Source organism: Erpetoichthys calabaricus, chromosome 1, assembly GCF_900747795.2.
Source record: "Erpetoichthys calabaricus chromosome 1, fErpCal1.3, whole genome shotgun sequence".
NCBI lineage: Eukaryota > Metazoa > Chordata > Cladistia > Polypteriformes > Polypteridae > Erpetoichthys > Erpetoichthys calabaricus.
Window position 1 is genome coordinate 354,384,310 of NC_041394.2, and position 27,832 is coordinate 354,412,141.

General features: G+C 42.8%; 1 protein-coding gene across 3 annotated transcripts; it reads left to right on the forward strand.

Annotated features, from left to right (window-relative positions):
- Positions 1-5,894: 5,894 nt before the first annotated feature.
- On the forward strand, positions 5,895-27,170 carry LOC114665476 (oocyte zinc finger protein XlCOF19-like). Of its 3 annotated transcripts, none has more exons than XM_028820091.2 (3): positions 5,895-6,028; positions 18,127-18,570; positions 24,536-27,168. In XM_028820091.2, exons 2-3 carry the CDS (start codon positions 18,159-18,161, stop codon positions 25,408-25,410), a joined length of 1,287 nt encoding a protein of 428 aa, XP_028675924.1. In that variant the 5' UTR covers positions 5,895-6,028; positions 18,127-18,158; the 3' UTR covers positions 25,411-27,168. The 3 variants fall into 3 exon arrangements, with proteins under 3 accessions (XP_028675924.1, XP_051782696.1, XP_051782706.1); XM_051926736.1 differs by having other exon boundaries at positions 18,131-18,570; positions 24,536-27,167; XM_051926746.1 differs by lacking the exons at positions 5,895-6,028; positions 18,127-18,570 and adding an exon at positions 23,789-23,881 and having other exon boundaries at positions 24,536-27,170.
- Positions 27,171-27,832: the final 662 nt, after the last annotated feature.

Genomic DNA, 27,832 nt, shown 5'->3' on the forward strand with positions numbered 1-27,832 from the left:
GAATCGTCATTCTAAGCTTACAGATGGCTTCACGTCTATTACAGAGCTGATTGTGTGGCGATTGGGTATTTGGAGAAAGAAAAGTAAGGACAGGAATTGGAGGTTAGTACATTTGAAAGAGACAGTACTTCTGTAATAAATTATTTCATCGAAGGTCACACATGGCGCAGCAAGCATCTTACGTGATTTATGAACAATCACTGCGCCACCGTGTTAACATGTTTAGTAACATGCTTTAACTCCTATCATCATGAAAATGATATCACGTATACATCTCAGTATTTTAATTATTCAGAGAGCTGTAATATCACGAATGTAATGGATTCTGTGTCCTGTCGGAGGAAGAGAAAGCCCGGAAGTACGTAGTGTGTGCCCTGCAGTGGGCTGGGATTGGCTCCATCAGACCCCATGACCCTGTGTGTTAGGATAGGTTGGTGACTGACTGACTGACTAAATCATGAAACACACCTATATTCCCTCTCTCTCATACACAGTCATATGAAAAAGTTTGGGAACCCCTCTCAGCCTGCATAATAATTGACTCTCCTTTCAACAATAAAGATAACAGTGGTACAATATGTCTTTCATTTCCTAGGAACATCTGAGTACTGCGGTATTTTCCGAACAAAGATTTTAAGTGACGCAGTATTTAGTTGTATGAAATTAAATCAAATGTGAAAAACTGGCTGTGTACAAATGTGGGTCCCCTTGTCATTGTGCTGATTTGAATGCCTGTCACTGCTCAATGCTGATTACTTACAACACCAAATTGGTTGATGAGCTCGTTACGCCTTGAACTTCATAGACAGGGGTGTCCAGTCATGAGATATAAAGGTATTTAAGGTGGTCAATTGCAAGTTGTGCTTCCTTCCCTTTGACTCTCCTCTGAAGAGTGACAGCATGGGATCCTCAAAGCAACTCTCCAAAGATCTGAAAACAAAGATTGTTGAGTCTCCTGGTTTAGGGGAAGGCTACAAAAAGCCATCTGAGAGGTTTAAACTGTCAGTTTCTGTAACTGTAAGGAATGGAATCAGGAAATGGAAGGCCACAGGCACAGTTGCTGTTAAACCCAGCAGGTCTGGCAGGCCAAGAAAAATACAGGAGCGGCATATGAGCAGGATTGTGAGAATGGTTACAGACAACCCACAGATCACCTCCAAAGACCTGCAAGAACATCTTGCTGCAGATGGTGTAGCTGTACATCGTTCTACAATTCAGCGCAATTTGCACAAAGAACATCTATATGGCAGGGTGATGAGAAAGAAGCCCTTTCTGCACTCACGCCACAAACATAGTCGCTTGTTGTATGCCAATGCTCATTTAGACAAGCCAGATTCATTTTGGAACAAAGTGCTTTGGACTGATGAGACAAAAATTGAGTTATTTGGTCAGAACAAAAAGTGCTTTGCATGGCGGAAGAAGAACACCGCATTCCAAGAAAAACACCTGCTACCTCCTGTCACATTTGGTGGAGGTTCCATCATGCTGTGGGGCTGTGTGGCTAGTTCAGGGACTTGGGACCCTTGTTAAAGTTGAGGGTCGGATGAATTCAACCCAAATTCTTCAGGATAATGTTCAAGCATCAGTCACAAAGTTGAAGTTACGTAAACAAGACAATGACCCAAAACACAGTTCGAAATCTACAAAGGCATTCATACAGAGAGAGAAGTACAATGTTCTGGAATGGCCGTCACAGTCCCCTGACTTGAATATCATCGAAAATCTATGGGATGATTTGAAGCAGGCTGTCCATGCTCGGCAGCCATCAAATTGAACTGAACTGGAGAGATTTTGTATGAAGAATGGTCAACAAGACCTCCATCCAGAATCCAGACACTCATCACAGGCTATAGGAGGACAGCGTCTTGAGGCTGTTAGATTTGAAAAAGGAGGCTCAACTGAATATTGATGTCATATCTCTGTTGGGGTGCCCACATTTATGCACCTGTCTAATTTTGTTATGATGCATATTGCATATTTTCTGTTAATCCAATAAACTTAATGTCACTGCTGAAATACTACTGTTTCCATAAGGTATGTCATATCTTAAAAGGGAGTTCAGCCAATGAGAAACAAAAATCCAAAGAATTAAGAGGGGTTCCCAAACTTTTTCATATGACTGTTTAGATAGTGGGGAGCCATTTCAACCACCACTAATGTGCAGGATCCACCAGCACGATGGGCCCGTGCATTTTAGCCAGCACAACGGGATACAGCTTACCCTTTACGAAAGATGCCCAATGATCTTTTTTGACCTCGGAGAGTCATTTTAGTTTTATGTCTCATATGAAGGACATTTTTACAGCACACTGTCCCTGTCACTGCACTGTGACATTAGGATCCACATTAAGATTGCAGGGTAAGTGTCCCCTGCTGGCTTCACCAACATCTCTTCCAGCAGCAACCCAAACGTTTCCTAGATGGTCTTCTATATTTATATACTGTATATAGTGCCCTGTTTGGGACAAACACATATTTTTTTTTTCTTGAGTTCCCCCCTCTGCGCCACGGTTTCAAATTATGAATCAAATAATTCAGATGTGATTAAAGCGCACATTGCAGACTTTGATTTAAGAGGATTTGCATTTGTGGATGTTGTTCCATCTGCTTCTTTTGTTGTTTAAGACACAGCAGCACAGTGTTTAGTGGATTGTCCAGTACAGAGAAAACCAAAGCACTGAAGGCATTTCATCCGCTCCAGAGCTTTTGTTATGGAGGATTCGGAACTTTCCAAACGTAGCCGCTGCTTTCAAGGCTTACCTGACATTGCCAGTCATACAGGCACATGCACTTGCAGTGCACGTTTTAATCCTCCGTGAAACAGGGAAGACAGAATCATTTGACTCTGATGTCAACTGGGAGTGATATGGTTCAGAAACGAGATTTTAATGATCTCATCAATGCCTTTGTCGCAAAGAAATGCAGAAAAGTCCATTTCTGAGAAACAAGCATGTGTCTGTGTTGATACACAAAATGGCCTCTGCAGCACGTGATGTTCCTACTTTTGTCTGCATTTGTAGGAAGGCTTGGTAGCTGATTTTTCAAGCCTTGGTTTGGGGTGGTTACTTGTCATCTATGCAGGAATTGAAGCTCAGCAGACTTTGTCCCCCATCATTTCAGAGTCCCTATTTTTATTTATTTATTTATTTTGGTCCTTCAGATTTTTGCCATTTATTTTCAAGCTAAGACTCTGTACTTGTCCTTTACTTTACTTTGTGTGTGACTCTGAGACCTTAAAGTAGATGTGTATTCAAAGCATTTTTATGTTGATGGGGCCCCAAACCTTGCTTTAGCCGGGAGATCCCCACCCTCCTTACTCCAGCTCCTTTTATATGTTCCTTCTTAAGCACAGTATTATATGCACATTTATATATCCACACACAAAACATGCAATATACTATGAACCCCCTTCGTACACTCGGAATTACTGATGGGAATCAAAAGCACACTGCACACATGTAGTAGACAAAGACTGCGGATGTGGAAAAGAAATAATGACGTGGAGGTGTAGGTGAGTTCAGCGATGTTGGCCAGAAATATTTCATGTCAAGTTAGTAAATATCAGGCTTAACAGGTGAACAAATCATTTTATTGATGGAGTCTCTGGTATTTAGTCTGTTTTTCATGGTAATAATAATGATAATAATAATAATAATAAGGCATTTTATTTACAGGGGCACTTTACATTAGCAGTAAATCTCAAAGTGCAACATAAAAAGTTTAAACAAAGACACAACAAGATAAAAACAGAGATAAAACAACAATAATTATAGCATTCTTGTTAATAAGCTTTCCTAAATAGAAAAGTCTTTAGCTGTTTTTTAAAATGGCCCACAATCTGCTGTGTTCTCAGGCTCTCTGGTAGAACATTCCAGAGCCGTGGAGCAGCAACTGCAAAGGCTCAGTCACCCATTGTATGAAGTTTGGTGACAGGGGGGCGAAGGCGGTGGGTATTTGTAAAACGGAGGTTTCTTGTAGTGGATTGTAGTATAAGGAGTTCTTTAAGGTATTGTGGAGCATTTCCATGAATACACTGGTGAGTGAGCAAACAGTTTGTATTCAATACAGAGATGGATAGGGAGCCAGTGAAGTGACAGAAGGATTGGTGAGATGTGTTTATATTTCCGCACCCTCATCAGGATCCTTGCAGATTATTTTGAATTTGTTGGAGCTTTTGAAGGCTCTTGTTGGGTATCCCGATGAGGAGTGCATTACAATAGTCCAGCCTGGAGGAGACAAAGGCATGAACCAGCTTTTCAGCATCACAGAAGGAGAGGTAGGGACGGAGTTTGGCTATGTTTTGAAGATGAAGGAATGCAGTTTTACAAAGGTGATGGACATGTGTATCAAATGACAGATGGGAGTCTAACCTGACAACCAGATTTGTAACAGAAAGGGAGAAAGTAATGGTACAGTCAGAAAAAGAAATACAATTTACAGAGGAACGAAGTTAATGGGGGTGCCTATTAAAAGAGCTTCAGTTTTGGTGCTGTTCAGCTTGAGGAAGTTCTTGGACATCCAGGCCTCAATCTCATCCAAGCAAGAGGAAAAAGTTGATGGAGGTGTAAGAGAAGTTGAATCCAGTCTCACATTGAGCTGCGTATCATCGGCATAGCAATGGAATGAAACTCCATGCTTGCGGATGATGAGACCCAGGGGTAGCATATAGATATTAAAAAGGGTCGGCCCAAGGACTGATCCTTGTGGGACCCCACAGGTGACAGTGTGAGTATGAGATTTAGCATCACCTCAAGGCCACATACTCAGCCCTGTCTGTAAGATTGGACTCGAACCACTCCAAAGTAATGCCAGAAAGTCCAATTGTATAGTGAAGATGATGGAGAATATTATGATCTACTGTATCAAATGCAGCTGAGAGGTCCAGGAGGATAAGAAGTGATGGAGAGCCCTGGTCAGCAGCCATCAGGAGGTCATTGGTGACTCTGACCAGGGCTGTCTCTATACTGTGAGAAGTTCGGAAACCAGACTGAAATTTTTCAAACAGATTGAATTTTTGAGGTGATCCTGAAACTGGACCAAAACAACCTTTTCCAAAACCTTAGACAAAAATGGAAGGTTGGAGATCGGACGATAGTTTGCTAACACTTCAGGATCCAAAGAGGATTTTTTAAAATGAGGTCTAATTTTTGTGATTTTTCAAGGCCAGTGGGACTAAGCCGCTCTGGAGAGAGTGATTAAAGATATCAGCAATAAGAGGGCTTATATCTGATACATTAGCTTTTACCTGAGGAGTAGGAAAAGGGTCCAATGAACACGTTGAAGGCCTCATCCTCTGCATGATGCCCTCAACTTCTTTAACTGTGGTACAGAGGAACTGGGAAAGGCAGCCCATTGGCTTTAATGTAGAAACATCCAGCGATGGAGGGCTGGAGGCAGACAATGAGGAGCGGATGATGTCTACCTTAGAGGTGAAATATTCAATAAAATTATTGAAATAATTAAAATTATTTAAAATCTAGCGTCGTTTCCCCCCATGGAGTGCGAAAGTTGGTTGTTGGGGTTTGCTTGGGAAGGCACTGCCCTTTTAAACATATGCAATTGTCGACCCACCTGCGGCAACCCGAGACCCACCCTGCGGTTGTGGAGCATTGCACCTAACGAACGCCGTGCTCTTCCTGTACTTTTGTGCTTTGAGTTTATTTGATTAGATCTCGTCTGTGTGCCAGATTAATGTTTAGTTACATCTGGCCACTAAATGTTACTGTAATGCGATAGTCAAACATTTCCAGTGATGGACACTTTGTTCGAATCACTCGTTCCATTCGTTCCGATCTCTCGAAGCTCCATTTCCTGCTCTCATTTCTTTCACTGCGCGTGCCCGGCTTTTCAAACTCACGTGTGCCTGTGGAGAGTCCTGCGTGACGTCACCAAAAGCGACAGACGCTGAAGCCACGCTGCCGCCCAACACGGGGCAATACAGGAGATGAGGGGCTGCTGTCTAGTGAGGTGGGTTTAGAAGGAATTCCCGAGAGAGCTCGTCAAATAGATAGACAGACAGACAGACGAGGTAAGTGACACTTTATGGTTGTTGTATGCTCATTCGCTTCAAGTGCAGTTACTGCATGTAACTTGAATGAGAGGCGAGCAGCGCGTTCTTGGCCGTCAGCCCGCCGCCGGACTTTGCTCGAGTGAATCTCTTGGTGGCCCCCCGCGTGTTTTTGCTGCTCTTTGGTGCCTGAGTTTTACTTCATGTTATCGAGACTCGTTTCTACTTCACATTGCTCAGGCACACCATCGTGTTCTCTTATTATTTCCTTTCCGTTTAATCCTTCTGACTTATCCTTCTCGAACTTCGAGTCGCCTCCCTTTCCGCACACCCAGCGCTTTGATTTCTGCCTTCTTTCTCCTTTCAGTCCGCGGTGTTCGGTTTAAAGACCAGAGAGGAGGAGTTGGTGACCGGCCGGCCGTTTTCTTCTAGACAATACGCTCTCTGAGCATTTTCAGTCTGCACTGAGACAGTCGATGATCTTATTCGGTCAGCAGACTATGGTTCGACTTAAGTGCAGCATTTGACACAGTTAATCATGAAATCCTTCTGTCACGTCTCTCTGCTGTAGGCATCTCTGGCTTAGCCCTTCAATGGCTCACATCACATCTCTCCAACAGGCAACAGTTTGTCACACTGGGCAGATATAAATCCTCCACCTCACCTAAGTCGTGTGGTATCCTTCAGAGTTCAGTCCTCGGGCCATTACTCTTTCTACTTTATATCCCTACTTTGGGTCAGATTATTCGCAGACATGATCTTAACTTCCACTGTTATGCAGGCGATAGACAGTTATATCTTAGTACAGACTCGCCTCCCAGCACACTCACTGACTGCATCACTGATCTTAAGCTATGGATGGAAAATCACTTTCTCAAACGTAATGCCAATAAAACTGAAGTGTTACTGGTAGGTCCAAAATCCCAGCTTTCTAAGGCATCCAATTTCTCTGTTTCTGTTGATGGTCCACTTGTCAAACCTGCTCCTGTTGTCAGAAATCTTGGTGTTTTGTTTGTTTCCTCACTTAACTTTGAGCTACACATTAGGTCTCTTTCCAAAATTTAATTCTGTCGTCTCCGTAAGATTGCCCGCCTCCATCCATTTCTGTCCTTCTCTGATGCTCATAATGTCTCCTATTGATTACTGTAATTCCCTCTTCATTGGCCTCCCTGCAAAAGCTATACAGAAGCTACGGGACATTCACCCACACAAAGCGTTTTGCTCACATCTCCCCTGTTCTCTCCCAGCTCCACTGGTTACCAGTTCCATCAAGGATTAAATTCAAGATTCTGCTTCTCACCTTCAGAGCCCCCTCTCTACCTCACTTAGCTCCTTACACTCCTTGTCGCTCTCTCAGGTCCTCGAGCAGTCATCTCCTTACTGTCCCACACACCAGACTCTCCACCCTGGCAGGCAGCTCCTTCAATGCTATGGCCCCTCAACTCTGGAACTCTCTTCCTCAGTCTCTTTGAGTTTGCTCCTCTTTCTGCAGTTTTAAATCTCAACTGAAAACTTTCCTGTTCTATGAACTTTTGTTATCTGTGTAATTTTTTTTTACTCTGTATGTAAAGTGACCATGGGTTTGTGAAAGGCGCTCAATAAATGTAACTTCTTCTTCTTCTTCTTGAGCAGTGAGTAATCAATCGGGCTTTACACGTCTGATTAATAAAAGAGTAAAACAAACTGGAGATGAGTCAGAGTGGAGACGAGCGGCAAACAAATACACAGAGGGAGAGGAAAGTGTTGTGCCTGTCACCATGTGAGTCCTCTGTTAACTTGACTGTGCGGCAATAACGTGAATTCCATAATTAAAATCCGTGAGTGTGGATTTGTTAAAGTAGTAGGACCTAACATTCCCAGACCTTTCTTAATACAATGTAGACAGCAGACATGTACATACAGTGCTTGAATGGAGAATTATATTTATTTATTCCAAAAAAGTGAATTTAGAGACTTATGTTGCAACGTAATTCCATAAACTTTCTTCATACATTTTTAATAATTTCTGTACAATTTGGACGTTTATGGTTACCTACAAACAGAAATGACTTATTTGAGTGATAACCAAGCCTCTCATCCCAGTTCATTCATCAGATTATGCATTAGAACAAATTTTTCTAATTTCAGGGCCCACTTTCAATTTAGCTGCAACCAAACCAGGAAACTTTATGCACAAATCCATAAAACATGCAGGCTAATTTTTTTTGGGTAGGACTTTGACGTGCTGCTTCATTAAACCAAGCTTAACATGAAGTGGTGGAGGCTGCACTTTAACTGGATCCTCCAAGGTACGTCTGATGATGTTGTTGGTACCAACCTACAGCTTTTTTTGTTTTGTTTTCTTTTCTCTAGTTGGCCATTCCTTCTTAATCCAATGCCAGTTCTTGGCTCTGCTGGCCCCACTCACGTGGCAATGCCACCCCAACTTACAGTAAAGTCCTCACTTCATATCAGTTTAACAAGGAGAACAGGAGAAATCGAGAAGTGTTTACCTTTCTCAGACTGTATGTCCATCTGATCTTTGTTACCACAGGGTACTAAATAAAGTTAGTTTTGCACATTCCAAAGAAATTGCATGAAAGATAAATAAAAAGTACAAAGTTTAGGTCAATATCTAGCCGTCTACACTAATATGAGTTCAAAAATAGACAATTTTAAATAAAGATTTCAACTGGAGTAGTTATTATGGCTTCTTTAAGTATGTGTTGAGATTTAAGAGTTTATGTAAGTGCCTGGCGGTGTTGAGTTTTATGATTTGTCTGAGGAGGTTAAAGCTGAGCTGGTCCTGAGCGCTGGCTTGTTTAATCAGTCTCGGCGCTCACAGCTCAAGTTCCTGTTTTTTGTGTAACTGACATGTCTGCTTCATGAGATTTATTTCTGTGCCCCTGCACCAGCCTACTTAAGAAAGCTTCATGTTTCTCACACAACAAGGTGAAGTGATCCTCAGAGCAGACATTTCAATTTTCAAAATCCTTTACCTACAGAAATTGATTTTGTGGACATTTTTTTTTAAATGATATTCTACTGAAGACAAATCATTATTTGTGTGACACAAAGTGTCTCCCAGTCCATTGCTTTCTAACTTTAAAGATCGACAGCATGTCAACATGCATGGATCACAAGATGTTAAAATAATGTTAACTGCTGCCTACGTATAACTTTAAAAAGTGAGAGAAAACCTCAGATATAAGTAAAGACTTGGTGCTGCCCTGAGCATGTGCTGCTTATAATCATCGACTGTGGGAAGTACCTGCAAACATGCGCTAAATCACATCACGGTTTATTTTCTGTTGGTAGCACTCTGTCCTCACAACCTCTTAAATACTGTCATTAGTTTGCAGTTCTTTATGTTCCTAATATTTTGTATCTCTGCATCTCTTCTATAACTCCTTTATACCAACAGCAGTACATCTGTATACTGCTTCACTGGGACTCCTTTCTTTTTAGTCATTCTGGTGTGCGTGTGCTGATTTATTTATTTAAAGAGTTTCTGTCTGTCTGTCTAATCCTGCCAACAAATGCTATCTCTCTATCTATCTAATCCTGCCAACCATGCCAAATACTATCTCTCTCTCTCTGTATCTATCTATTCCTGCCAACTATGCCAAATACCATCTCTCTCTCTCTCTATCCTGCCAACTACACCAAATACTATCTCTCTCTCTCTCTCTCTCTATCTATCTAATCCTGCCAACTACACCAAATAATATCTCTCTCTCTATCTCTCTCTATTCCTGCCAACTATGCCAAATAAATTTATAAATTTTATGTCCGTTTGAGGTTAAAAAGAAAAAAAAAAAAAAAAAGCAACACTTTATCCCCAGCGGGGAATCGAACTCAGGTCTGTGAGGCACAGCAAAGCTGCTGCACTCTGAGAGGCAAATCGTATCGCACTACGCCACGGAAACTGTCGTATCATCCTTGAAGCTTTTGTGAAAGTGTTAATTTTATCTTTGGAACTCAGGCTTTACACATTCTATAGTTTATGCCTACTACATTTTATAACATTTATTACTAAAATATGAAAAAGTTTCTGTTTTAACAATGTGTTTACACAGATTACTGTAGAAACGGAACACACATGAAATGCGTGTGTTCCAAATAACAATCTATTATTTCCACTCCAGAACTCCACTTCACTCCCAGATAATCAATGAAGGCATGAGCTGGGAGAAGTTCACGCACGTTCTAAGTCAGTGGGGGGATGTAATAGCCGGCTCCCGGCAGCTTGTCTTTATCAGCACATTTAGAGGACAAAGGATGCTGGCGGAGAGGTGAGAACGGATTTAAGAAGCGATTTAAGGTGGGCCAGATCTACGAGTTTTTTCGTAGGCTCTGGTAATTCTAGTGTTAAAGGCTGATGCTGTTGTTTTATTTTTCAATATGATAAATGCATTCTAGTTATTTTATAGCAAAAAGAATGTGTTATTTTAAGGTCTAATCATTGTTCTATTGTTATGCGCTAAAGTTTCCTGTTGATGGGAAGCCTAGGAGACATCTGGTCCAGAACATAAAGTGAACGCGTTTCCTTTTGCACTAACTGTACTTTTTATCTCTTGGGAAGTCACACACTCCCAATCCACTTAGTTGTCGTGGTTAATTGTAGTTATTTAAAGTATCAATGCTTGTCACGTCCCGTTAGCAACTGGATGTAGCCAATCATGTAAAGTTTTCTGATTATGTAATGAATTCCTTTTTTGTGTTGTGATCTAATCAATGAATTGTATAAATAGAGCACAGAGGACGCTCTTTACTTTGCAACACTTGCTAATACGATATGCTGTTACCTCTTGCAAGATTTAGAGAAAGAATAATGACTGACGTTTTCTCCTGCCTGTGTTTTATTGCTTAAACCGGGCCATTCCAGTGGGGGGTGTCCATTAAAAATTTTCTTCCACCTTCTCAATTGCTCAGTCATTTATTGTTTGTAAAACGCATCCAGGAGTATTCTACAGAAAGTGTGTCAATTGATAGGGCAGTAACCACGCCTGAGTTTGAACTGGACCCCCCTTTCAAAAAATTGACAATTTCACGTTTTAACAAAAAAAATTGTAATGTATCATCACGTCATACTCCATACAAAATATAACAATGCAAAATACAGATTTTAAAATTAATTAAACACAAGGAGCCGGAGCCCTGCTGCCATTTGACTGTCTTGTCCACAGTTGTTGTGTGTGTTGCAGAAAATGAATGCTATAACAAGAAGTTTATGTAAATTCAATTGTTGAATCAAACGCACTGTCAGTTGTCCCCAAAGACACCATATGGGTGGGATCTTTCACAGCTGGGGCGCCTTTATAAATGGAAGGTCATAGAAGATTGGGCTGCCTAGTCTGGTTGGAAGGACAGAAGAGAATTGTTCTCTGTGGACAGATAACCTCCCCGATACACTAAGTGGCAGCATTCAGCACACGGAGCTCCCCTTGGTGCACCTGCAGGGCATCCTGGGAGCTGTAGTCCTGTTGAGCAGCCCTACTTGGGGACCATATTGCATAGCTGTAGAGGCGGAGGACCTAGAAGTGCTTCCCAGTTTATAAGCTGTTGTTTGCCTTCTAGATGAGAGGCAGCCTTGGCTGCTCCATCTTCACCTTCAGTTTCCATCTTCACAGTTGTATTATTGGGCATATGCCAGAGTGTGATCTAGCAGAATGCCCACCCCGCCCACCCTAACGTGTGTCACTTTTAAGAGAAGTAACAAACGCAGCTCCCCGTGGCACTAAATTGTGGTAAGATGATATCTGACAACAAAAGTGAATCAAAATTAGTGTCAGGGCTACACACAGTTAATCAGAATAAATGGTGAGAGTGTTAATTACAGAGTGTCACACACGTGCGCATGGGGGGGGGGCAGCTAGAAGGATCAGAGGAAGGTAACTCCATGCCTGGGGGGGCGGTGCGGTGCAGTAAACCTTTCTCCTTAATCTGGCCTGATTCCCATGACGTCACTTCTGGGCTCCATGATGTCATTTCCGGTTCTGGTCACGATGACGTCACTTCCGCCAAACTGCCATACAACCCGGACCATGTTCTGCGTGAACTCTGTTCTGTATATAACTCTGCTTATAATGTGCCTTTCTGCTGCCAGGATATTCAAGTATGCAGGTGGCTGGCTGCCCCAAACCGTTCAAGGCCATTCATTTCACAATAGTAAAAAATCAAGAGTGAGAAAAACCCTGCAGACCAAAAGCTCACGTAACAAACGTTAACAAGACGTTTCCGACTTGTCCGGCTGACCGGCATCCCTAAAAGCCAATAAATACATGAAACTTGAGGAATCAGCAGCCGACATCCGTCCATCCATTATCCAACCCGCTATATCCTAACTACAGGGTCACGGGGGTCTGCTGGAGCCAATCCCAGCCAACACAGGGCGCAAGGCAGGAAACAAACCACGGGCAGCCCACTACAGGGCACACACACCCACACACCAAGCACACACTTGGGACAATTTAGGATCGCCAATGCACCTAACCTGCATGTCTTTGGGCTGTGGGAGGAAACCCACGCAGACATGGGGAGAACATGCAAACTCGCCGACATCCAGTGCTGCTATAAGTAAAAAGAAAATGCATCCCTCTCTGTGTCATGAGGTTGTGAATGAATTTGGACTTGGGACTAAAAGTCCCCACTCCAACAACAGTTTATTTCTTGTAAGTCACACAAAGGAACATCTCCATGGGCTTTAACTGACTCTGTGTTTGGACAGCCCCCAGTTTTGACTCCCTAAGAAAACAAGAAAAAAAAACTTGTAGGGAAAGTTCATTGAGAGAGAGACCCCCTTCCAGGTAGGTTGGGTGTGGGGAGGATACAACACACCATACAGAAGACAAGTAGTCCTCTTCCAGGAGCTCGATGGTCAGTCTGTCATGGCCACCTCAGAAATACAAGCCTGATGCCAAAAAAAAATTTTGGACGTGTGTGTGGATGAAAGCAGAATGCAATGATCTGCAGATCTCGTAAACCCAAATTTTATTCACATTAAAACACAAAAAATGCATCAAACATTGAAAGTGAGACATTTTACTATTGTATGAAAACTATGAGCTCATTTTGAATTTGATGGCAGCAAAATTTGGGATGGGGGCAACAAAAGGCTGGACAAGTAAGCGGTGCTAAAAAGAATCATCTGGAGGAATGTACTGCAACTAATGAGGTGAATTGGCAGCAGGTCATGATTGGGTATAAAAAGAGCATCTTGGAGAGGCAGAGTCTCTCACAAGTAAAGGTGGATGGAGATCACCAATCGGCAAAAAGCTGTGCCTACAAGTTTCACAATAATGTTCAACGTAAAATATCAAAGACTTTGAATATCTCATCATCTACAGTACATGATATCATCAAAAGAGTCGGAGCATGTGGAGCGATTATGCACAAAGGACAAGGCCACAAATCAGTACTGGATGCCCGTGATCTTCAAGCGGCACTGCATCACAGACAGGCCTGATTCTGTCATGGAAGGCACTGCCTGGGCTCAGCAACATTTCCAGAAATCATGGACCTGGCCCAAGTTTTTTGAGACGTGTTTCTGCCATCAAATTTAAAATGACTTTATTCTTTTCTTAAAATGGTACATTTTCTCAGTTTAAGAGGACATAATGGACAATCTTCCTCCTGCCTGGTTCCTGACTCAGAGAGGTCCAAGTTTGAGGACGAGATTTCTTCTTTGAAATTTCTCCAATTTAACTTCACTGGGCTCTTGAGTCAGGCCCTTAACCTTCAATTGCTCTGTCCTGGCTATGACGTTAATCAGATTATGCTCCTAACCTCTCTGTTATGTAAATTCTATACTCTATAAATATGAGTCTGTAACTTTCTTACTGACCATTCCATCACAGGCTGCTGTAGTGGAGTGTATCCTCCTTGAAGCATTTGCTGGAAAGAAAATAAAAGACGCAATGGACAAGCTTCCTCCTGCCTGGTTCCCGACTCAAAGAGGTCCAAGTTTGAGGATGAGATTTCTTCTTTAATATATCTCCACTTTAACTTCATTGGACCCTTGAGCGAGGCCCTTAACCTGCAATTGCTCCGTCCTGCATATGACATTAATCTGTTCCTTCAACTTACAAGGAGAACTTGGGGGTTGGTGGCAGGATTGGCACTCCAGCCACTGTTTAAAAAAAAAAAAAAAAAACAACAACTTGCACTGTTCCAATGTGGTGCTAAGGTGTCACCTGTTGCACGGCTGCACTTGGGTCCCAATCCGGGTGGTACATCGTGTGGTGGGTGCGGCAACACGCTGTGAAATCAGCATGTGCTCCCAACCTCTCATTCTGTAGATGACTCGGAGTGTTTTAGTCACATTTGGGAAAACTGGTTGGCGGATTTGTCACACGACTGTTCTTAATAGATTATCTTCGATTGGCATTACCCACACTCCACTAGATTGGTTCAGATCCTACCTCTCAGGCCGCACTCAGTTTGTTCAGCTTAAAACTTTCACATTCCAACCCACCGCTGTTACTTCAGGTGGGCTCTGTCCTGGGGTCCCTCCTTTTCATTATTTACCTCCTTCCCCTCTGCAATATCTTTTGTAAATATAACATTAGCTTCCACTGTTATGCTGATGACCCCCAGCTCTATCTCACTAGCAAACCTACTGCTTCCTTTCCACCCTTCTCACTTACTGATTGCATAGCAGAAATCAAATCCTGGTTTTCTTCAAATTTTCTTAAATTAAATAACAAGAAGTGACAAAACTGAGGTTCTCCTCATTGGTACAAAATCAACATTCTCCAAAACTGATCACTTTTCATTTGTTATTGATAATTCCTCTGTCTCCCCTTCCCCACAGGTGTCACCCTTGACAGCACTTTATCCTTTCAGTCCCACATCAGTAACATCTCCCGGTCTTCATATTTCTACTTGCATAACTTTAATCGTATTCACCCCCCCCTCCCTCACTCCCCACACCACTGCTGTCCTTGTTCATAGTCTTGTCACTTCTCGTCTGGATTATTGCAATTCCCTTTTCTTTGGTCTTTTTCGCAGATCTCTTTATAAGCTTCAACTTGTCAAGAATTCAGCTGCCCACCCTCATCATTACTAGAACCCTCTCTATTCACCATATCACTCCTTTCTTGCAGCAGCTTCATTAGCTTCCAGTTCAGTTCCTGATTCAATCCAAAATTCTCCTACTAACTTTTAAGGCTCTCCACACCCTCGCTCCTCCATATCTGTCTGACTTCCTCCATGTTGCCATTCCCTCCCATACCCTCAGATCCTCTTCATCCATCCACTTGACTGCCCCCTTTGTCCATCTTACCACTATGGGGAGCACAGCATTCAGTTGCTCTGGAACTCACTACCATCTGAGCTTAGAAATATTGAATCATTTTCACTTTCCAAATCTAAACTTAAAACTCATTTGTTTAAGACTGCCTTTTCTTTTTGATCACAATTGCTCTGTCTGATTTTAACTTCTGTATTTTAGTTTTGTTTATAATGTGTGTTTATTCTTGAGTGTTTAGAAAGGCACCTACAAATAAATAAAATGTATTATTATTATTATTATTATTATAATTTTAGATGTGCTGGGTGTGACGATGCAGGTCCAGCTCCACACTCCCATCGTCCTTACAGGAGCCCTGAACCCAACACCATCGGTAATGTCACCGAGATCAGGTGACACATGAGGACACTTCTCAAATGAAGCCAGGTGCATCAGGTTCAATAAATCCATAAAAACAAGTGTCCAGTGGGGATAAAAACCATCAATAAATAAGTCCATTAAAATCTGAGGTTAAAATGCAGTCTCTCTCATCCCGGTCTCAGCACACCTCCATCTCTCATTCTTCCTGGCTCATCCATTGCTCCCGCAGCCGGCGGAGACCCAACAGCCACGAGCTCCTTTCGGCCGACCTCCTCCTTGGCTTCCATAAGGATATCACTGCCAGACCGTCCGAGGTCAACTCTCCTCCCTTCATTCTTTGTGCTCACGCAGTCGCTCCTCAGATCCCACGGGAGGACACCTGCCTTGCTCACCCTACTCCAATAGAACATTCAGTGGGGCGAACTAGCCCCTAGAGCAGCAGTTCTCAAACTGTGGGGGCGCGAATGTTGCCATATGTGGCATAATTTCAATATTTGTAAGGGAAATTTTAAACTTGTAGCGGTGTATCGGCAGCAAAAAATATAGGAATAAATTTTATTAGGGTTTCAAAAAAACATTAGGGGGGCGTGATTAAAATTGTTATGAAAACTCGGGTCACAAATACTTAAAGGTTGAGAAACGCTGCCCTAGAGCGCCACAGCCTAACGCTCATGCTGTCTCCTCCTTACCCGCGGCCAGATCATAGCTGCTAAGACGGCTCTTTCACATCCTTTAGCCTCCTTTTTCTTCCTCTATACATCTATTCATCTATCTTCTCCCCTTTCCTGATGTTGACCCGTATATATAGCCGCACCTCTGTGGCCGCAGCGCCTTAATCACACGCCACAGGAAGCCAGTGAAGCAATTGAGAACGAACGCACCCACACATGCAGGTGCGACTCGCTCCAACTACCTCATTAACTCCCGGTGGTTGTGCAATCGCGCCCACAGAGAACGACACGGCTATACGGATTTAAAACCCGGCCCTTTTTTTAAAGCCGTGGACCCGCTATACCACACTGGGATCGTGTTCTTATTGATACCCAATTCGAAGGAATGGAGGGCTCTTCAATCTGAAAACTCACCATCCATTGTTATTTCGGGGTAACAGGAAGAGCTGTGCTTCCGTTTCCCCAAAACTATTTACAGAAATTCAATTAGCGTATTTTAAGTTGAATTAAAAAAATTTAAAAGTTAAACTAATCCATGCAGCAAATGCACTCACCTTCTTTACATATTATAGCAATGGCGGGGCATTGGAGGATGTCTCCAGGTCAGGTCCATTAGCGGTTTACTCCTTCAGAAGAGATGTTTGTTGTTGCTTTAAAACTTTTACTGGCTAATGGGAATTATGTGAAATGTTCCTAAAATAAATGCATGCGGTGTGATTGGCTCAGCAGGTAATTGGATGATTGGCAGCTCTTCTCTGATTGGTGTTTGCCAGCCACCAAACACCCTGCTTGCAACAATAGAAGGTAAGTGTCAGCAATTCCACTTGTCCGCCTAAACTACTCAAGCTTGTATTTCACCCGCTGTGTCAAGCCATGCAGTTCCAGCAAAGCTCACTTCCGCTCTCATTTCCTTCTTCCTCGTTTGTGTCCGTGCTGAGGCCCTGCTTGTTGAAACAGCCCTAAACATCCCCCTGTGACCCCAGCAGCACTTTATGGTTAATCCAAGTACTTAATAGTGCTGGCCCACAACTGTATGAGGTGGTCTTCTCTCAGCCCGTTAGACCTTCACTCCCCTGCCAAGTTTGTTTTATACCTGATAATCCTACGTGAAGAATTCTAACTTTCAGTCAATATGTCCTGCACTGTCTGTCTTGGTAAAAAGAAATTCTAAACTGGGACGGTGTTGTAAAATGAAACTCAAATGTCTGTCGATCTTAACAGTGCAGTTTTGATAAGAGGGTGTCAAACTCGGGTCTTGGAGGGCTGCAGTGGCTGCAGGTTTTCATTGCTAACCATCTTCTTTTGCCTTAGTTTTAATTAGCTTGACTCAGACTAATTAGCAGCCAAACAATAATGAGACACAAAACAAGTTGCCACATGACCAGCTAACCTGTGTCCATCACACAATAGCTGAAAATGAAGAAAGGTTAGGGTCTCGGTAAGGCTGATCTCTCAGGTCACCAAAATGTTTTGTAGATGTCTACTGTGGTAGAATGAGAGCAGCAACAAAGCATCAAATTAAGTAACGGGTTTAATAAACAGCAAGAATTGACTTCTCATTAAGAAACTGGTTAGACTAAAATTGGTTGGGGTTTGAAGCCCCAGTTTAGATGATCAGCTGTCAGCTCGTTTCACGTCTCATTTCTTTTTGGCTGTCATTAAATGAAGACGAGAATCAATTCAAAGGACTGAATCCTTAAAAACAGAGCTATTAAAATGAAGGGTAAAGGAGTTAATTAGCAGTGAAAACTGGTCATTGATTAGGAAAAGGGTGAGAATGAAAGTCACTGCGGCCCTCCAGGCCTGGAGTTCGACACCTCTGGTTTTGATGATATTCTACCCTCTTCTTTCCACAGAGAGAAAAGCCGCCGTTTACCGTGATGTCTAGATGGATGTGAAAGAGGAGACGTGCGAGGCTCACGTGAATATCGTGGAGAACAGGGCCGTAAATGTCAAAGAGGAGGACTGTGAGTGGGAGCCTGTCCACCCTAAATGGGAGAATCTCCTCGTTAAGAGTGAGGATTGTGAACAGGGGGCAGTGGGCTTTAAAGACGAGCCTGAAGAGGAGTCCGTCAGCATCGAGACAAACAAACATACAAGTGTGGAGAGCATCGGGAAGGAAGAAGACGGCCTTCATTTGGGGTGTCGAGATGGAGTGGTGACCAGGTTAGTCTCTTCTCAGAGCAGACGGTGTACGTTGCAGGAGCCTTCGTTACAGTCTGACACAAACAACACAGTGGAGATGTTATCTGTGAGAACTCGGGAAGATCAGCCACCATCTACAAATCAGTCAGGAGAAAGTAAGTGTAACATAATGAAATGTGTGTAAGTTTTAGAATTTGGGCCTGAAAGCGGCAATCTTCTGCTTTTTATGAGAAACGTAGCGGAATGTAGCTTGAGAGATCACCTGTGTTAATGTTGTAAGGTCTAGCAATTTGTTGTTCTTACATTTTAGTCATAAGTTTATACAAACACTCAAAACCTGTCCTTGGTAAAGAGTGCAGTACGGTTGTAAGAAAATAAGCTGGTGAACCCTTTGGAATTTCCAGGATTTCTGCATCAACTCTTTAAAGGGCTGAATATTTTTTTACAAAAAACATAAACCATTGATTGTCAGAAAATTAACATAGAAATCGACATAAAACATCTGTTGCTGCATGCTGTGGCTGCCAGTTTTCCAAGAATGTGTGACAGGCATACTGCCAGGCTGTCTTTGTGTGGCCGGGGCAGCAGCAGCGGTGCATTGCATTCTGGTTTCTACCTCTTATCATTGTTAAGTGGCAGTCCTCCCAGGCGAACAGTGCTGTAGGTGTGTCAGCTACCACGGATAGCTGGCGACCAGTCAGCTGAAGCTGGAACCTCACATTTGTTTTCAACCGCTTGTATCAAAATCGGAGTCGGACAAGTCCTAGTCCAATTCAGAGATAATTGGCAATACGTCGTCCATGGAGTATTTTGCTTCACACGTCTGCTTTGATTTCTCACCAGATGTCGGGACCATTTTTGCCGTCGTTTGTGCCTTGCTACTCATGCAAGTGCAGGAAATCTCGGTCAAAACCAATGAAGCTAACTTTCCTTCTTGCAACGAGAGTCCAACTAAAATGTAACAGTTGGTTTTGTCACCGGGCATTTCCTGTCAGATTTGTTGAGATCATGTTGGATTCCCTTGATGATAGTAAGCTGGACGAGCAAAGCATCCCCAAAACGTGTGATGCTCTATCAACCACCATGAGGTTTCTTTCTTTCTTTCTTTCTTTCTTTCTTTCTTTCTTTCTTTCTTTCTTTCTTTCTTTCTTTCTTTCTTTCTTTCTTTCTTTCAGCCAAAGCGGTTTTGTCTGATTCATCTGTAGAACATTGTCCTGCAGACTCAATTTGTAAATGATGTTCACCAGACGACTGCAAAGCTAACATGAAAGGAGTATCGGCATCAACAGCACTTTTTTTATGAGGGTCAAACTGCTGAAGTTGATGCTTGCTTTGTTTGAGTACCAGCACTGCAGTCACACTCAGAGTGCAGTCACATGGACCTTTTACAAGCCTGATATTTGCTGTGATGTTAATTTTATCGAGCAGTTCTTGACTCTTGTGTTGTGCTTCATGAATGCCATTCATGTCGTTTCCTTCCAGTGGACACTTGAGCGCAGACTTTATCACATTCTAATGATTTCTAGAGGTTGTGGAATATGGCCTGGACAGAGACAGGAAGACATGTTTAAATTACCACCACATGTTTATTTACACTACTAATATATACAACCCCAAAACTCCCCCAAAGTCCAGGCCTTCCATCCAATGCCTCCTTTCTCCTGACCGCCTCCACTCCTCTCCTCCTGAGCTCTGTCCTCTTCCACCCGACTCCAGCCCCCAAAATGAGGGAGGCGGCCCCTTTCATAACCACCCGGCTCCAGGTGCCTCCCGACAATCTTCCACTGGCACGCCCCAGTGTGGCGGAAGTGATGGCTGCGTACCCGCAAGCACTCTGGGTGTCCCTGGTCTTCTTCCCCCCCCAGCACTTTGGGGTGTGGCTGAAGTGCTGAGGGCCAGGGCTCCAAAGGCATCGGGGCGCCCCCTGGCGGTGACCACGGGTCCCCAAAGCCGCCAGGGCGGTCGCCCCCTTGTGGTCTGGAGGAGGCATAAGCCCTCCTCCGGTCCTCTTGGGCGTCCCGTTTGGGTACCACCCACAGCCACGTGCTCTTTCCTTCAGAATCCTTTCCCACCTTTATATTGTGATCCTCGCGGGACATCCACTCCAGTACTGAATTTCCTCCATTTGTCGACGTTTTGCTATCTGGTGAATTGATGAACGCCCTTTTGTCACGTTTCCCAGCCTTCCTACTTTCTATAGTCTGAGGTCCTCCAATATTTCATTGTCTCTATGAACGGGTCTTCCTTCAGAAGTGCTGGCTCTCTCGGGACCTTTTGGCTGCAGGGTAAGCCACGCCTCCAGTCTCCTCTCATTGGTTGCTCATCAGCTTACAGTGAGGCTTTAGACAAGTCCTGACTGTGAACATTTAAATGACGTGTTCTGCATTGAGAGCCCAAATGTTTCTGTCTTATTAGTTTAAGGCAGTTGTTTGTCTGTTATTGTAACTTAGTTGAAGACAAGGGCGCATTATTTAAAAATAATTGATTACATTTAAATAGCATTTTCTAGTACTCCAAGTGCTCTCCACACAAGGTGGAGTTACAAAATGAACCTGTGGTCTCATTACTGCGAGGCAGTAGCACCACCCGTATGGTAATCGTCATCCAGAGTTCTTGTGGAATTGTCCCAAACGTTTTTTACATCTGTAGTTTTCAAATCTGTGTTTCTGCCCGCCCACTGCTTAGTGTCCTCGAAACCAATTCCATGAGGACCACCGGCAGTCATTCGAGGGGAGAATCACCGCCGATAATCTCATTGGGGTGGGAAAGTCGTAGCAGAGCGATGTCGACAGCTTAAACCGCCCGCGGCGAGCCATGGGGAGACACTTCTGAAAAAGCGAGTCACCATTTGCCATGAAATAAAACGATGAGTCACAACCCTTGACCCATGTAGGATCACAGGCCATCATTTTGAGGAATGCTGTACCCAAAACTATTTTGTTTTAAATGTTACTACTTTGTCCATGTGGTTTGTAGTGAGGGCCACAGAAATGTTTATCTGTCTGGAGAGTGGATGTAATAAAGTTTCTAACAGAATGGAGAGCAATGCCGGAGAACAGCAAATATCAGAAATGTCCATGAAACAAATCTTGTGTTACTCGTTGTATGCTCACAAAATGCAGGCATTGTTTGCTATAACATTGTTAAACACTTTTGTACAATGGGAGCAGGGCACGAACAAGAAGTCTCGATGCATACTCAATAATCCAGGTAAGAAAATTCTAGAAAGTTGATTCAGTTCATCTGGACATAGTTCTTTTCCAGGGAGATGCGTTCCATCACTCATCCAAAAGACTGAGGAAGTCATTTGGATGAGTGATGTAACGTATCTCCCTGGAAAAGAACTACGTCCAGATGAACTGAATCAGTTTTCTAGAAAGAGAACACAAACAAGAAGCTCTTTCAAGCGATATTGAGCTTGACGGCCGCAGCCTTTGATCGGAGAGATGGGCTTCAGTGTCTGTGAAAACCATCTGATGGAAAGTGATGTTCACGCAGCCTTGCAGAATTGCTGGTAATGCGGTTGCATAGTCGTCGTTTGTTTTTCAAATGCTTCTTTCTGATTCAAGTGCTGTATGTGTGTTTCTGTTAGGTTGTGGCTCTTCAATCCGCTCTGTCGTACACTCTGCCTTCGTGTCTGAGGGTGTTTTTGTTTGACACGATGGGGCAAACGTGGCTCGGTTCTGCGGTCGAAATGTAACATCTTATTAAAGAAAGAAACATCCTCTAACAGGACAAATCAGTTATCAGGCGGGAGAAAAGGTTATGTTTATATCTTTTAATTACTCCTCGGTAAAATGTCTTAGAGGGAGCGTTCGTCAAAAGCAGTCTGTTACCGCCTGGTCAGAATGATCAGAGAAACAAAGACTAGAAGTTCATTTTATAAACTACTGAATTTACATGCCGTGTCAATCAATGCAGACATTTACTCTGGTTGGTTCATTGGTTTACATCCAAATGATTTATATAAAATAAAAGTCTGTTATATTAGATTCTGGTGGTTCTTATACCTTTTGAGTTGCGCCACCACCCTTGAGATTTCTGTGTATGTAACAATTGTCCATTCTTGTTGTTTACAGGACATCTCTTAATCCTCCTTCAGTACATTTTGTATATTACAACAACCTTTCTTCTGGTAAATTCTTTATTTAAGTGTTTTTCCTAAACTAATTCTTATATTTCATTGTACAGTTTGTTGTTCACTTGATCTTTATCTCATTTCCGACATCCATTAACCCTTTATGCTATTTCTTTAAGATGAATGGTGTGTTACCCTAAAAGTATTCTTTCACAAATTCTGTCAAAACTTTTAGGCTTTTATTAAGATTTCAATGTAGTGTAATCAGTTTGGTTTGATTACCCACAATCCCGCAGTGAGAGTGAAGAACCATCAGCTCAGTTGTGATCACATGACGCTCAGCAGACAAAGCGTATACGGACTACTCGTATTGCAAGACCTCGCTCGTTTATCATGTTAAAATGTATTAAAAAATGTAGCTCGTCTTGCAAACCAAGTTACTCGCAATCCAAGGTTTTACTGTACTTGACAAGAGGGTGAGACTGCTGAAAGGTGATGCTGGCTTGTTTTGTTTGAGTAATGGCTCGGCAGTTCACTCTCAGAGTATTATAAAGTGTTAACGCCTGCCATGTGCCAGCAGTATTGGAGGCGCATTTCCTTTAAAAGTATGCTGCTTAAAAAAAAAAAATGAAGGGAGCACTTAATCCTCCCAGTCTAACACCAAGTCAGTGAACCTTCAGGGATATCATTCTGTCCAGTTAGGTAGCACAAGAGATTGGGAATCAACAACATCTGCTTTGGTAGAAATGAAAATGACAGGAGGTGACCTGGAGTGGGAACAGCAAGACCTCCCCCCAAATAAGGGAATGGTGACCACAGACGGTTGCTCTCTCCTTATCCTTCCTGACAGATTCTTCTCTAGTTTTGTGTTTTGCTGGTGTTCTTGTCACTACCGGTGGCATGAGGTGGAACCTGTGGCCCATTCAGGTTGCACATGTAGTCCTCCAGGATGGCACATCCATACGTGCCGTTGCAGGAAGGTCTCAAGAGCATGGAGGAGATACCAGGAGAAGTTGATTGACAATCGCTTGTACTTCCTAACTGGACAGATTGATATCCCTGATCGGTGTTCCCTTCAGTTTTTAATTTGAGCAGTATAACTTAGTTACAGATGGCACGGTGGCGCAGTGGGTAGCACTGCTGCCTCTCAGTAAGGAGACCTGGGTTCACTTCCCGGGTCCTGTTTGCATGTTCTCCCCATGTCTTCGTGGATTTCCTCCCACAGTCCAAAGACATGCAGGTTAGGTGGATTGAGATTTGAATTTCATGTGTGAACAAAAAAAATCCAGGGAGATTCCCCAAGGTGGCTGAATCTGCCATTTCCAGGAGTTTCAGAGGTGGTGAGGAATGTGGTTGTGCACCATAACATTTCCTGGCTATGTCAGCAGGTAATGAAATTCTTACTCCCCATCGTCTCTTTTTCAACAAGTAACAATGGCATCTTCCTGATGTTCTCCACCATTGTAAAAATGATACATGAAAATTTCAACTAGTTGGCAAATTTCTACCGCTGTCACATTTCCATGTTCTGCACACCCCTGTATTGTGGTGAACAGACTTTATTAAATTTTCCTGTATGTGTTCCAGAGTGGAAATTGGCCACTTATAAATCATTTTTAGGGGTTTTGGTACTTGAAGATTCTGAATATGTCATTAGTAGCTGGTGTGTTCCAAAGCCACTTCACGGACCACTTCAGCTCCTATAGGTCTGTCCATTAATACACCACTTTGTCCATTTCTCTGTTTTGCTTTGGTGGTTGAATAAGCCATTTTGATATTTGTACAGAAAATGACACGAATCATTTTGTCAATTGGGTCTATCACATGTGATCTCTTTACTCTTTCAACTTTGACTCATGTGGTTGAGTAATTTATTATCATGTTAAGTGTTTTTCCATGTGTAACTTAATGATAGTTTATACTTTTAAAATTTTCGTAACATCAACTGTCACTTATTTAGTGCTGTTACTTAATGTGAATCGGAGGAAGTGAATTGAAAATAACTTTCTCCTTTTTTTTTTTTTTTTTTATACCTCATGCAGGAGACAAACTCCACTGCTGTTCTGAATGTGGCAAACGATTCTATCACAGGAGTCATCTTCAGAACCACATGACAGTTCACACTGGAGAGAAGCCGTATTGCTGTTCTGAGTGTGGAAAAGAATTCCCACGACTCGCCAGCCTTCACAGACACATGAAAATTCACACAGGAGAGAAGCCGTATTCCTGTTCTGAATGTGGGAGACAGTTTTCCCAGAAAGTCACTCTTTTGTGCCACCAAAAAGTTCATACAGGAGAGAAGCCATATTGCTGTTCCGAATGTGGGAAGCAATTTTCACAAAATGCCAGTCTTTTCAGCCACAAAAGAATTCATATGGAAGAGAGACCGTTTTGCTGTTCTGACTGTGGCAAACTATTTTATGACAAGGGTACTCTTCGGAAACACACTAGAATGCACACTGGAGAGAAGCCATATCACTGTTTGGAGTGTGGCAAAGGATTCTCACGCACCAATAGTCTTAAGTGCCACATCAGGATCCACACTGGAGAGAAGCCATATTGTTGTTCAGAATGTGGTAAACAATTCACGAAAAGGAGCAGCATTTGGAGACACACCAAAATTCACACACGAGAGAGGCTGCACTGCTGTTCTGAATGTGGCAAAGAGTTTTTAGAAAAAAGCCATCTTCAGAGGCACAAAGAAATTCACGTGGGGGAGAAGCCATTTTGCTGTTCTGAATGTGGCAGATCGTTTTTGAAAATGAGCTATCTTGAGACGCACAAGAGCATTCACACAGGAGAAAATCCTTATTGCTGTTCTGAGTGTGGCAAACGATTTTCACGTATGCATAGCCTTAAGAGGCACAGTATGATTCACACGGGAGAAAGAAGAAAGAGCGGAGAGAAGGAAAAATGAAGACCCACCCTGTGCAGGGAGTTGGTACTTATTAAAAGTCTACATGGAAAGAGGAAGAGCACCTAAAGTCCTAGCCAGAACATGAACGAATCTGCAGTTTTGCTTATTATTGACTTTACCTTCACAATGGCAAGCAATAAACTCAAAACTCTAACAGAAGCACAAGCTCTGTAAAATGAAACACAAACAATGGTGCAAAAGAGACAATTTAAGGATAATCCAAAAAGGTCCTATAAAATGTTAAGTGGGGACACCCTGAAAGTAACTCTTTACCAGCAGACTACTAGAAACACACACACAGGTACTCGAGAGTTATTGTGAGAACAGTGATGAAGAGAGCACAGGATCCTAATGTAGTTAAAGATTGTAATGGAAATCATCAAAGTACCAGAGCCATCATGGAGTGAGGGAACAGCAAAGCAAAAATTGGAAGGCACCTATTGCAGATGCCGTACCAAACATATTAGTAAAGCACCTATCATCTCTGCAGCAGGAAATGGCGGACTGTACAAATATTGTAATGTAGTAACCAGAGACAGCATCACAGTGGCTTAGTGCAGGAAGAACCTTCCTGTTCTCAAAATCGGGACAAACCAGCATTCTTTAAAAATACTGCCCAATAACTCTCCTCTCTACCGTACGTATGCAAGTTCTTCACAACAATTGATGAAGATGGAGCACAATAACTTAATGCCAATAAAACTGAAAGGACTAAAAACACATCATGTGGAACAAAACAAAGAAAACTTCTGGTAAGCAAAGTAATCAGAGTGCTGCACAAAAGGCAAAAACTTGAGCGTGGCCTACGTCATTTACGTAAAAACGAGCCTTTGACAGCAAATCTCACTCTTGGGTCCTCAAAGGTCCAGACTCTTGAGATGAATTTCATGTCAACCACCATGCACTACTGACAAACAACCGTGCAGCTTCAGTTTGACAAATGAGGGATCACAATCCCAAATATAAAAATTAAAAGAGGAAAACTTCAAGGGGACTCCTTCTCACCACTATATTGTCTTGTCTGGTGTTAAACCCAATAAGCTCCCCCATCATGGATTCTCATCTGTACTAGTGTTGGATTTGGACTACAATTTTGACTTTAGTATCAGTACCATCTTTTGGACCTCAGGACTGGTACTGAAGCAAATATAGTCAAGCCATCTGTCGGAAGAGACCTAAAACCGTGGTTCTGACTCTCTGTGGTCACTGTCCTCACAGGTGACGCAGTGGTAGTGCTGCTGCTTTGCAGTAAGGAGACTGTGGAAGATTGTGGGTTCACTTCCTGGTTCTTCCCTGTGTGGATAGTGCTTTGAGTACTGAGAAAAGCGCTATATAAATGTAATGAATTATTATTATTATTACTAGAGATACCGGGGAATCTTTCGAAAACAGTAGGGGTATATGTTGATGTTCTGGCTAAATTGCTCACCAAGGCCTGGCTAGTCATTCTGGCCCCCTTATCCTCCCCTGCCTCTAACTGGCTAACTGTCTCTCGATCTTCCACCACCTAACAGCTAATGTGTGGGGAATGTGTTGGTGCAGAATGGCTGCTGTCTCATCATCCAGCTGGATGCTGTACATTAGTGGTGGTTGAAGTAGCTCTTCACTCGGTATGTAAAAGCGATTTGAGCAGTGAGATGAGTGCTATATAAATGTAAAGAGTTCTTCTTATTATTAATTATTACACTCCTTCCACCGCACAAAGACACCTTTCAGCTGTTACACTGCAAATTCATGTGTCGCATTGCCTCGCTACAAGTCTGTAGCCTGTCAGAGTGGAGGGGGTAGGTTTAGGTGGATTGTCCAACTCCGACCCTAAAGTGTGCTTACCTGCCTCACTCCTCCTGGCTGATCCTAAGGAAATTCAATCCCGTGTCCGTCTGCACCCAACTGCTTTCTCTCACGCCTTTTAAAAGTCACTTGAGTCCGACTCCAGAGTGTGGTTTGGATGAGTGGTGGGATCACACAGACACGGACAAATCTCTTTACGACTTTTTGTTTTGTTTTTCACAAAACACTCAATATTGATCTATTGATATAATTTTCAGTTAATAATAAATAGCCTCATGTGGTGTTGTGTGTGCAGTTTTGGTTTCCAGGCTACAAAAAGGACGTAGCAGAGCTAGAGAAGGTCCAGAGAAGAGCGACTAGGCTGATTGAGGGCTACAAGGGATGAGTTATGAGGAAAGATTAAAAGAGCTGAGCCTTTACAGGAGATGAAGAGGAGACCTGACTGAAGTGTTTAAAATGATGAATGGAATTAGTGCAGTGGATCGAGACGGTGCAGTTCATCAAGAACATGAGGACACCCTCGGAAACTTGTGAAGGGTAAAGTACACACAATCATTAGAACACTCTAGACGAGGCCATTCAGCCTAACAAAGCTCGCCAGTCCTATCCACTTATTTCTTCCAAGAAAACA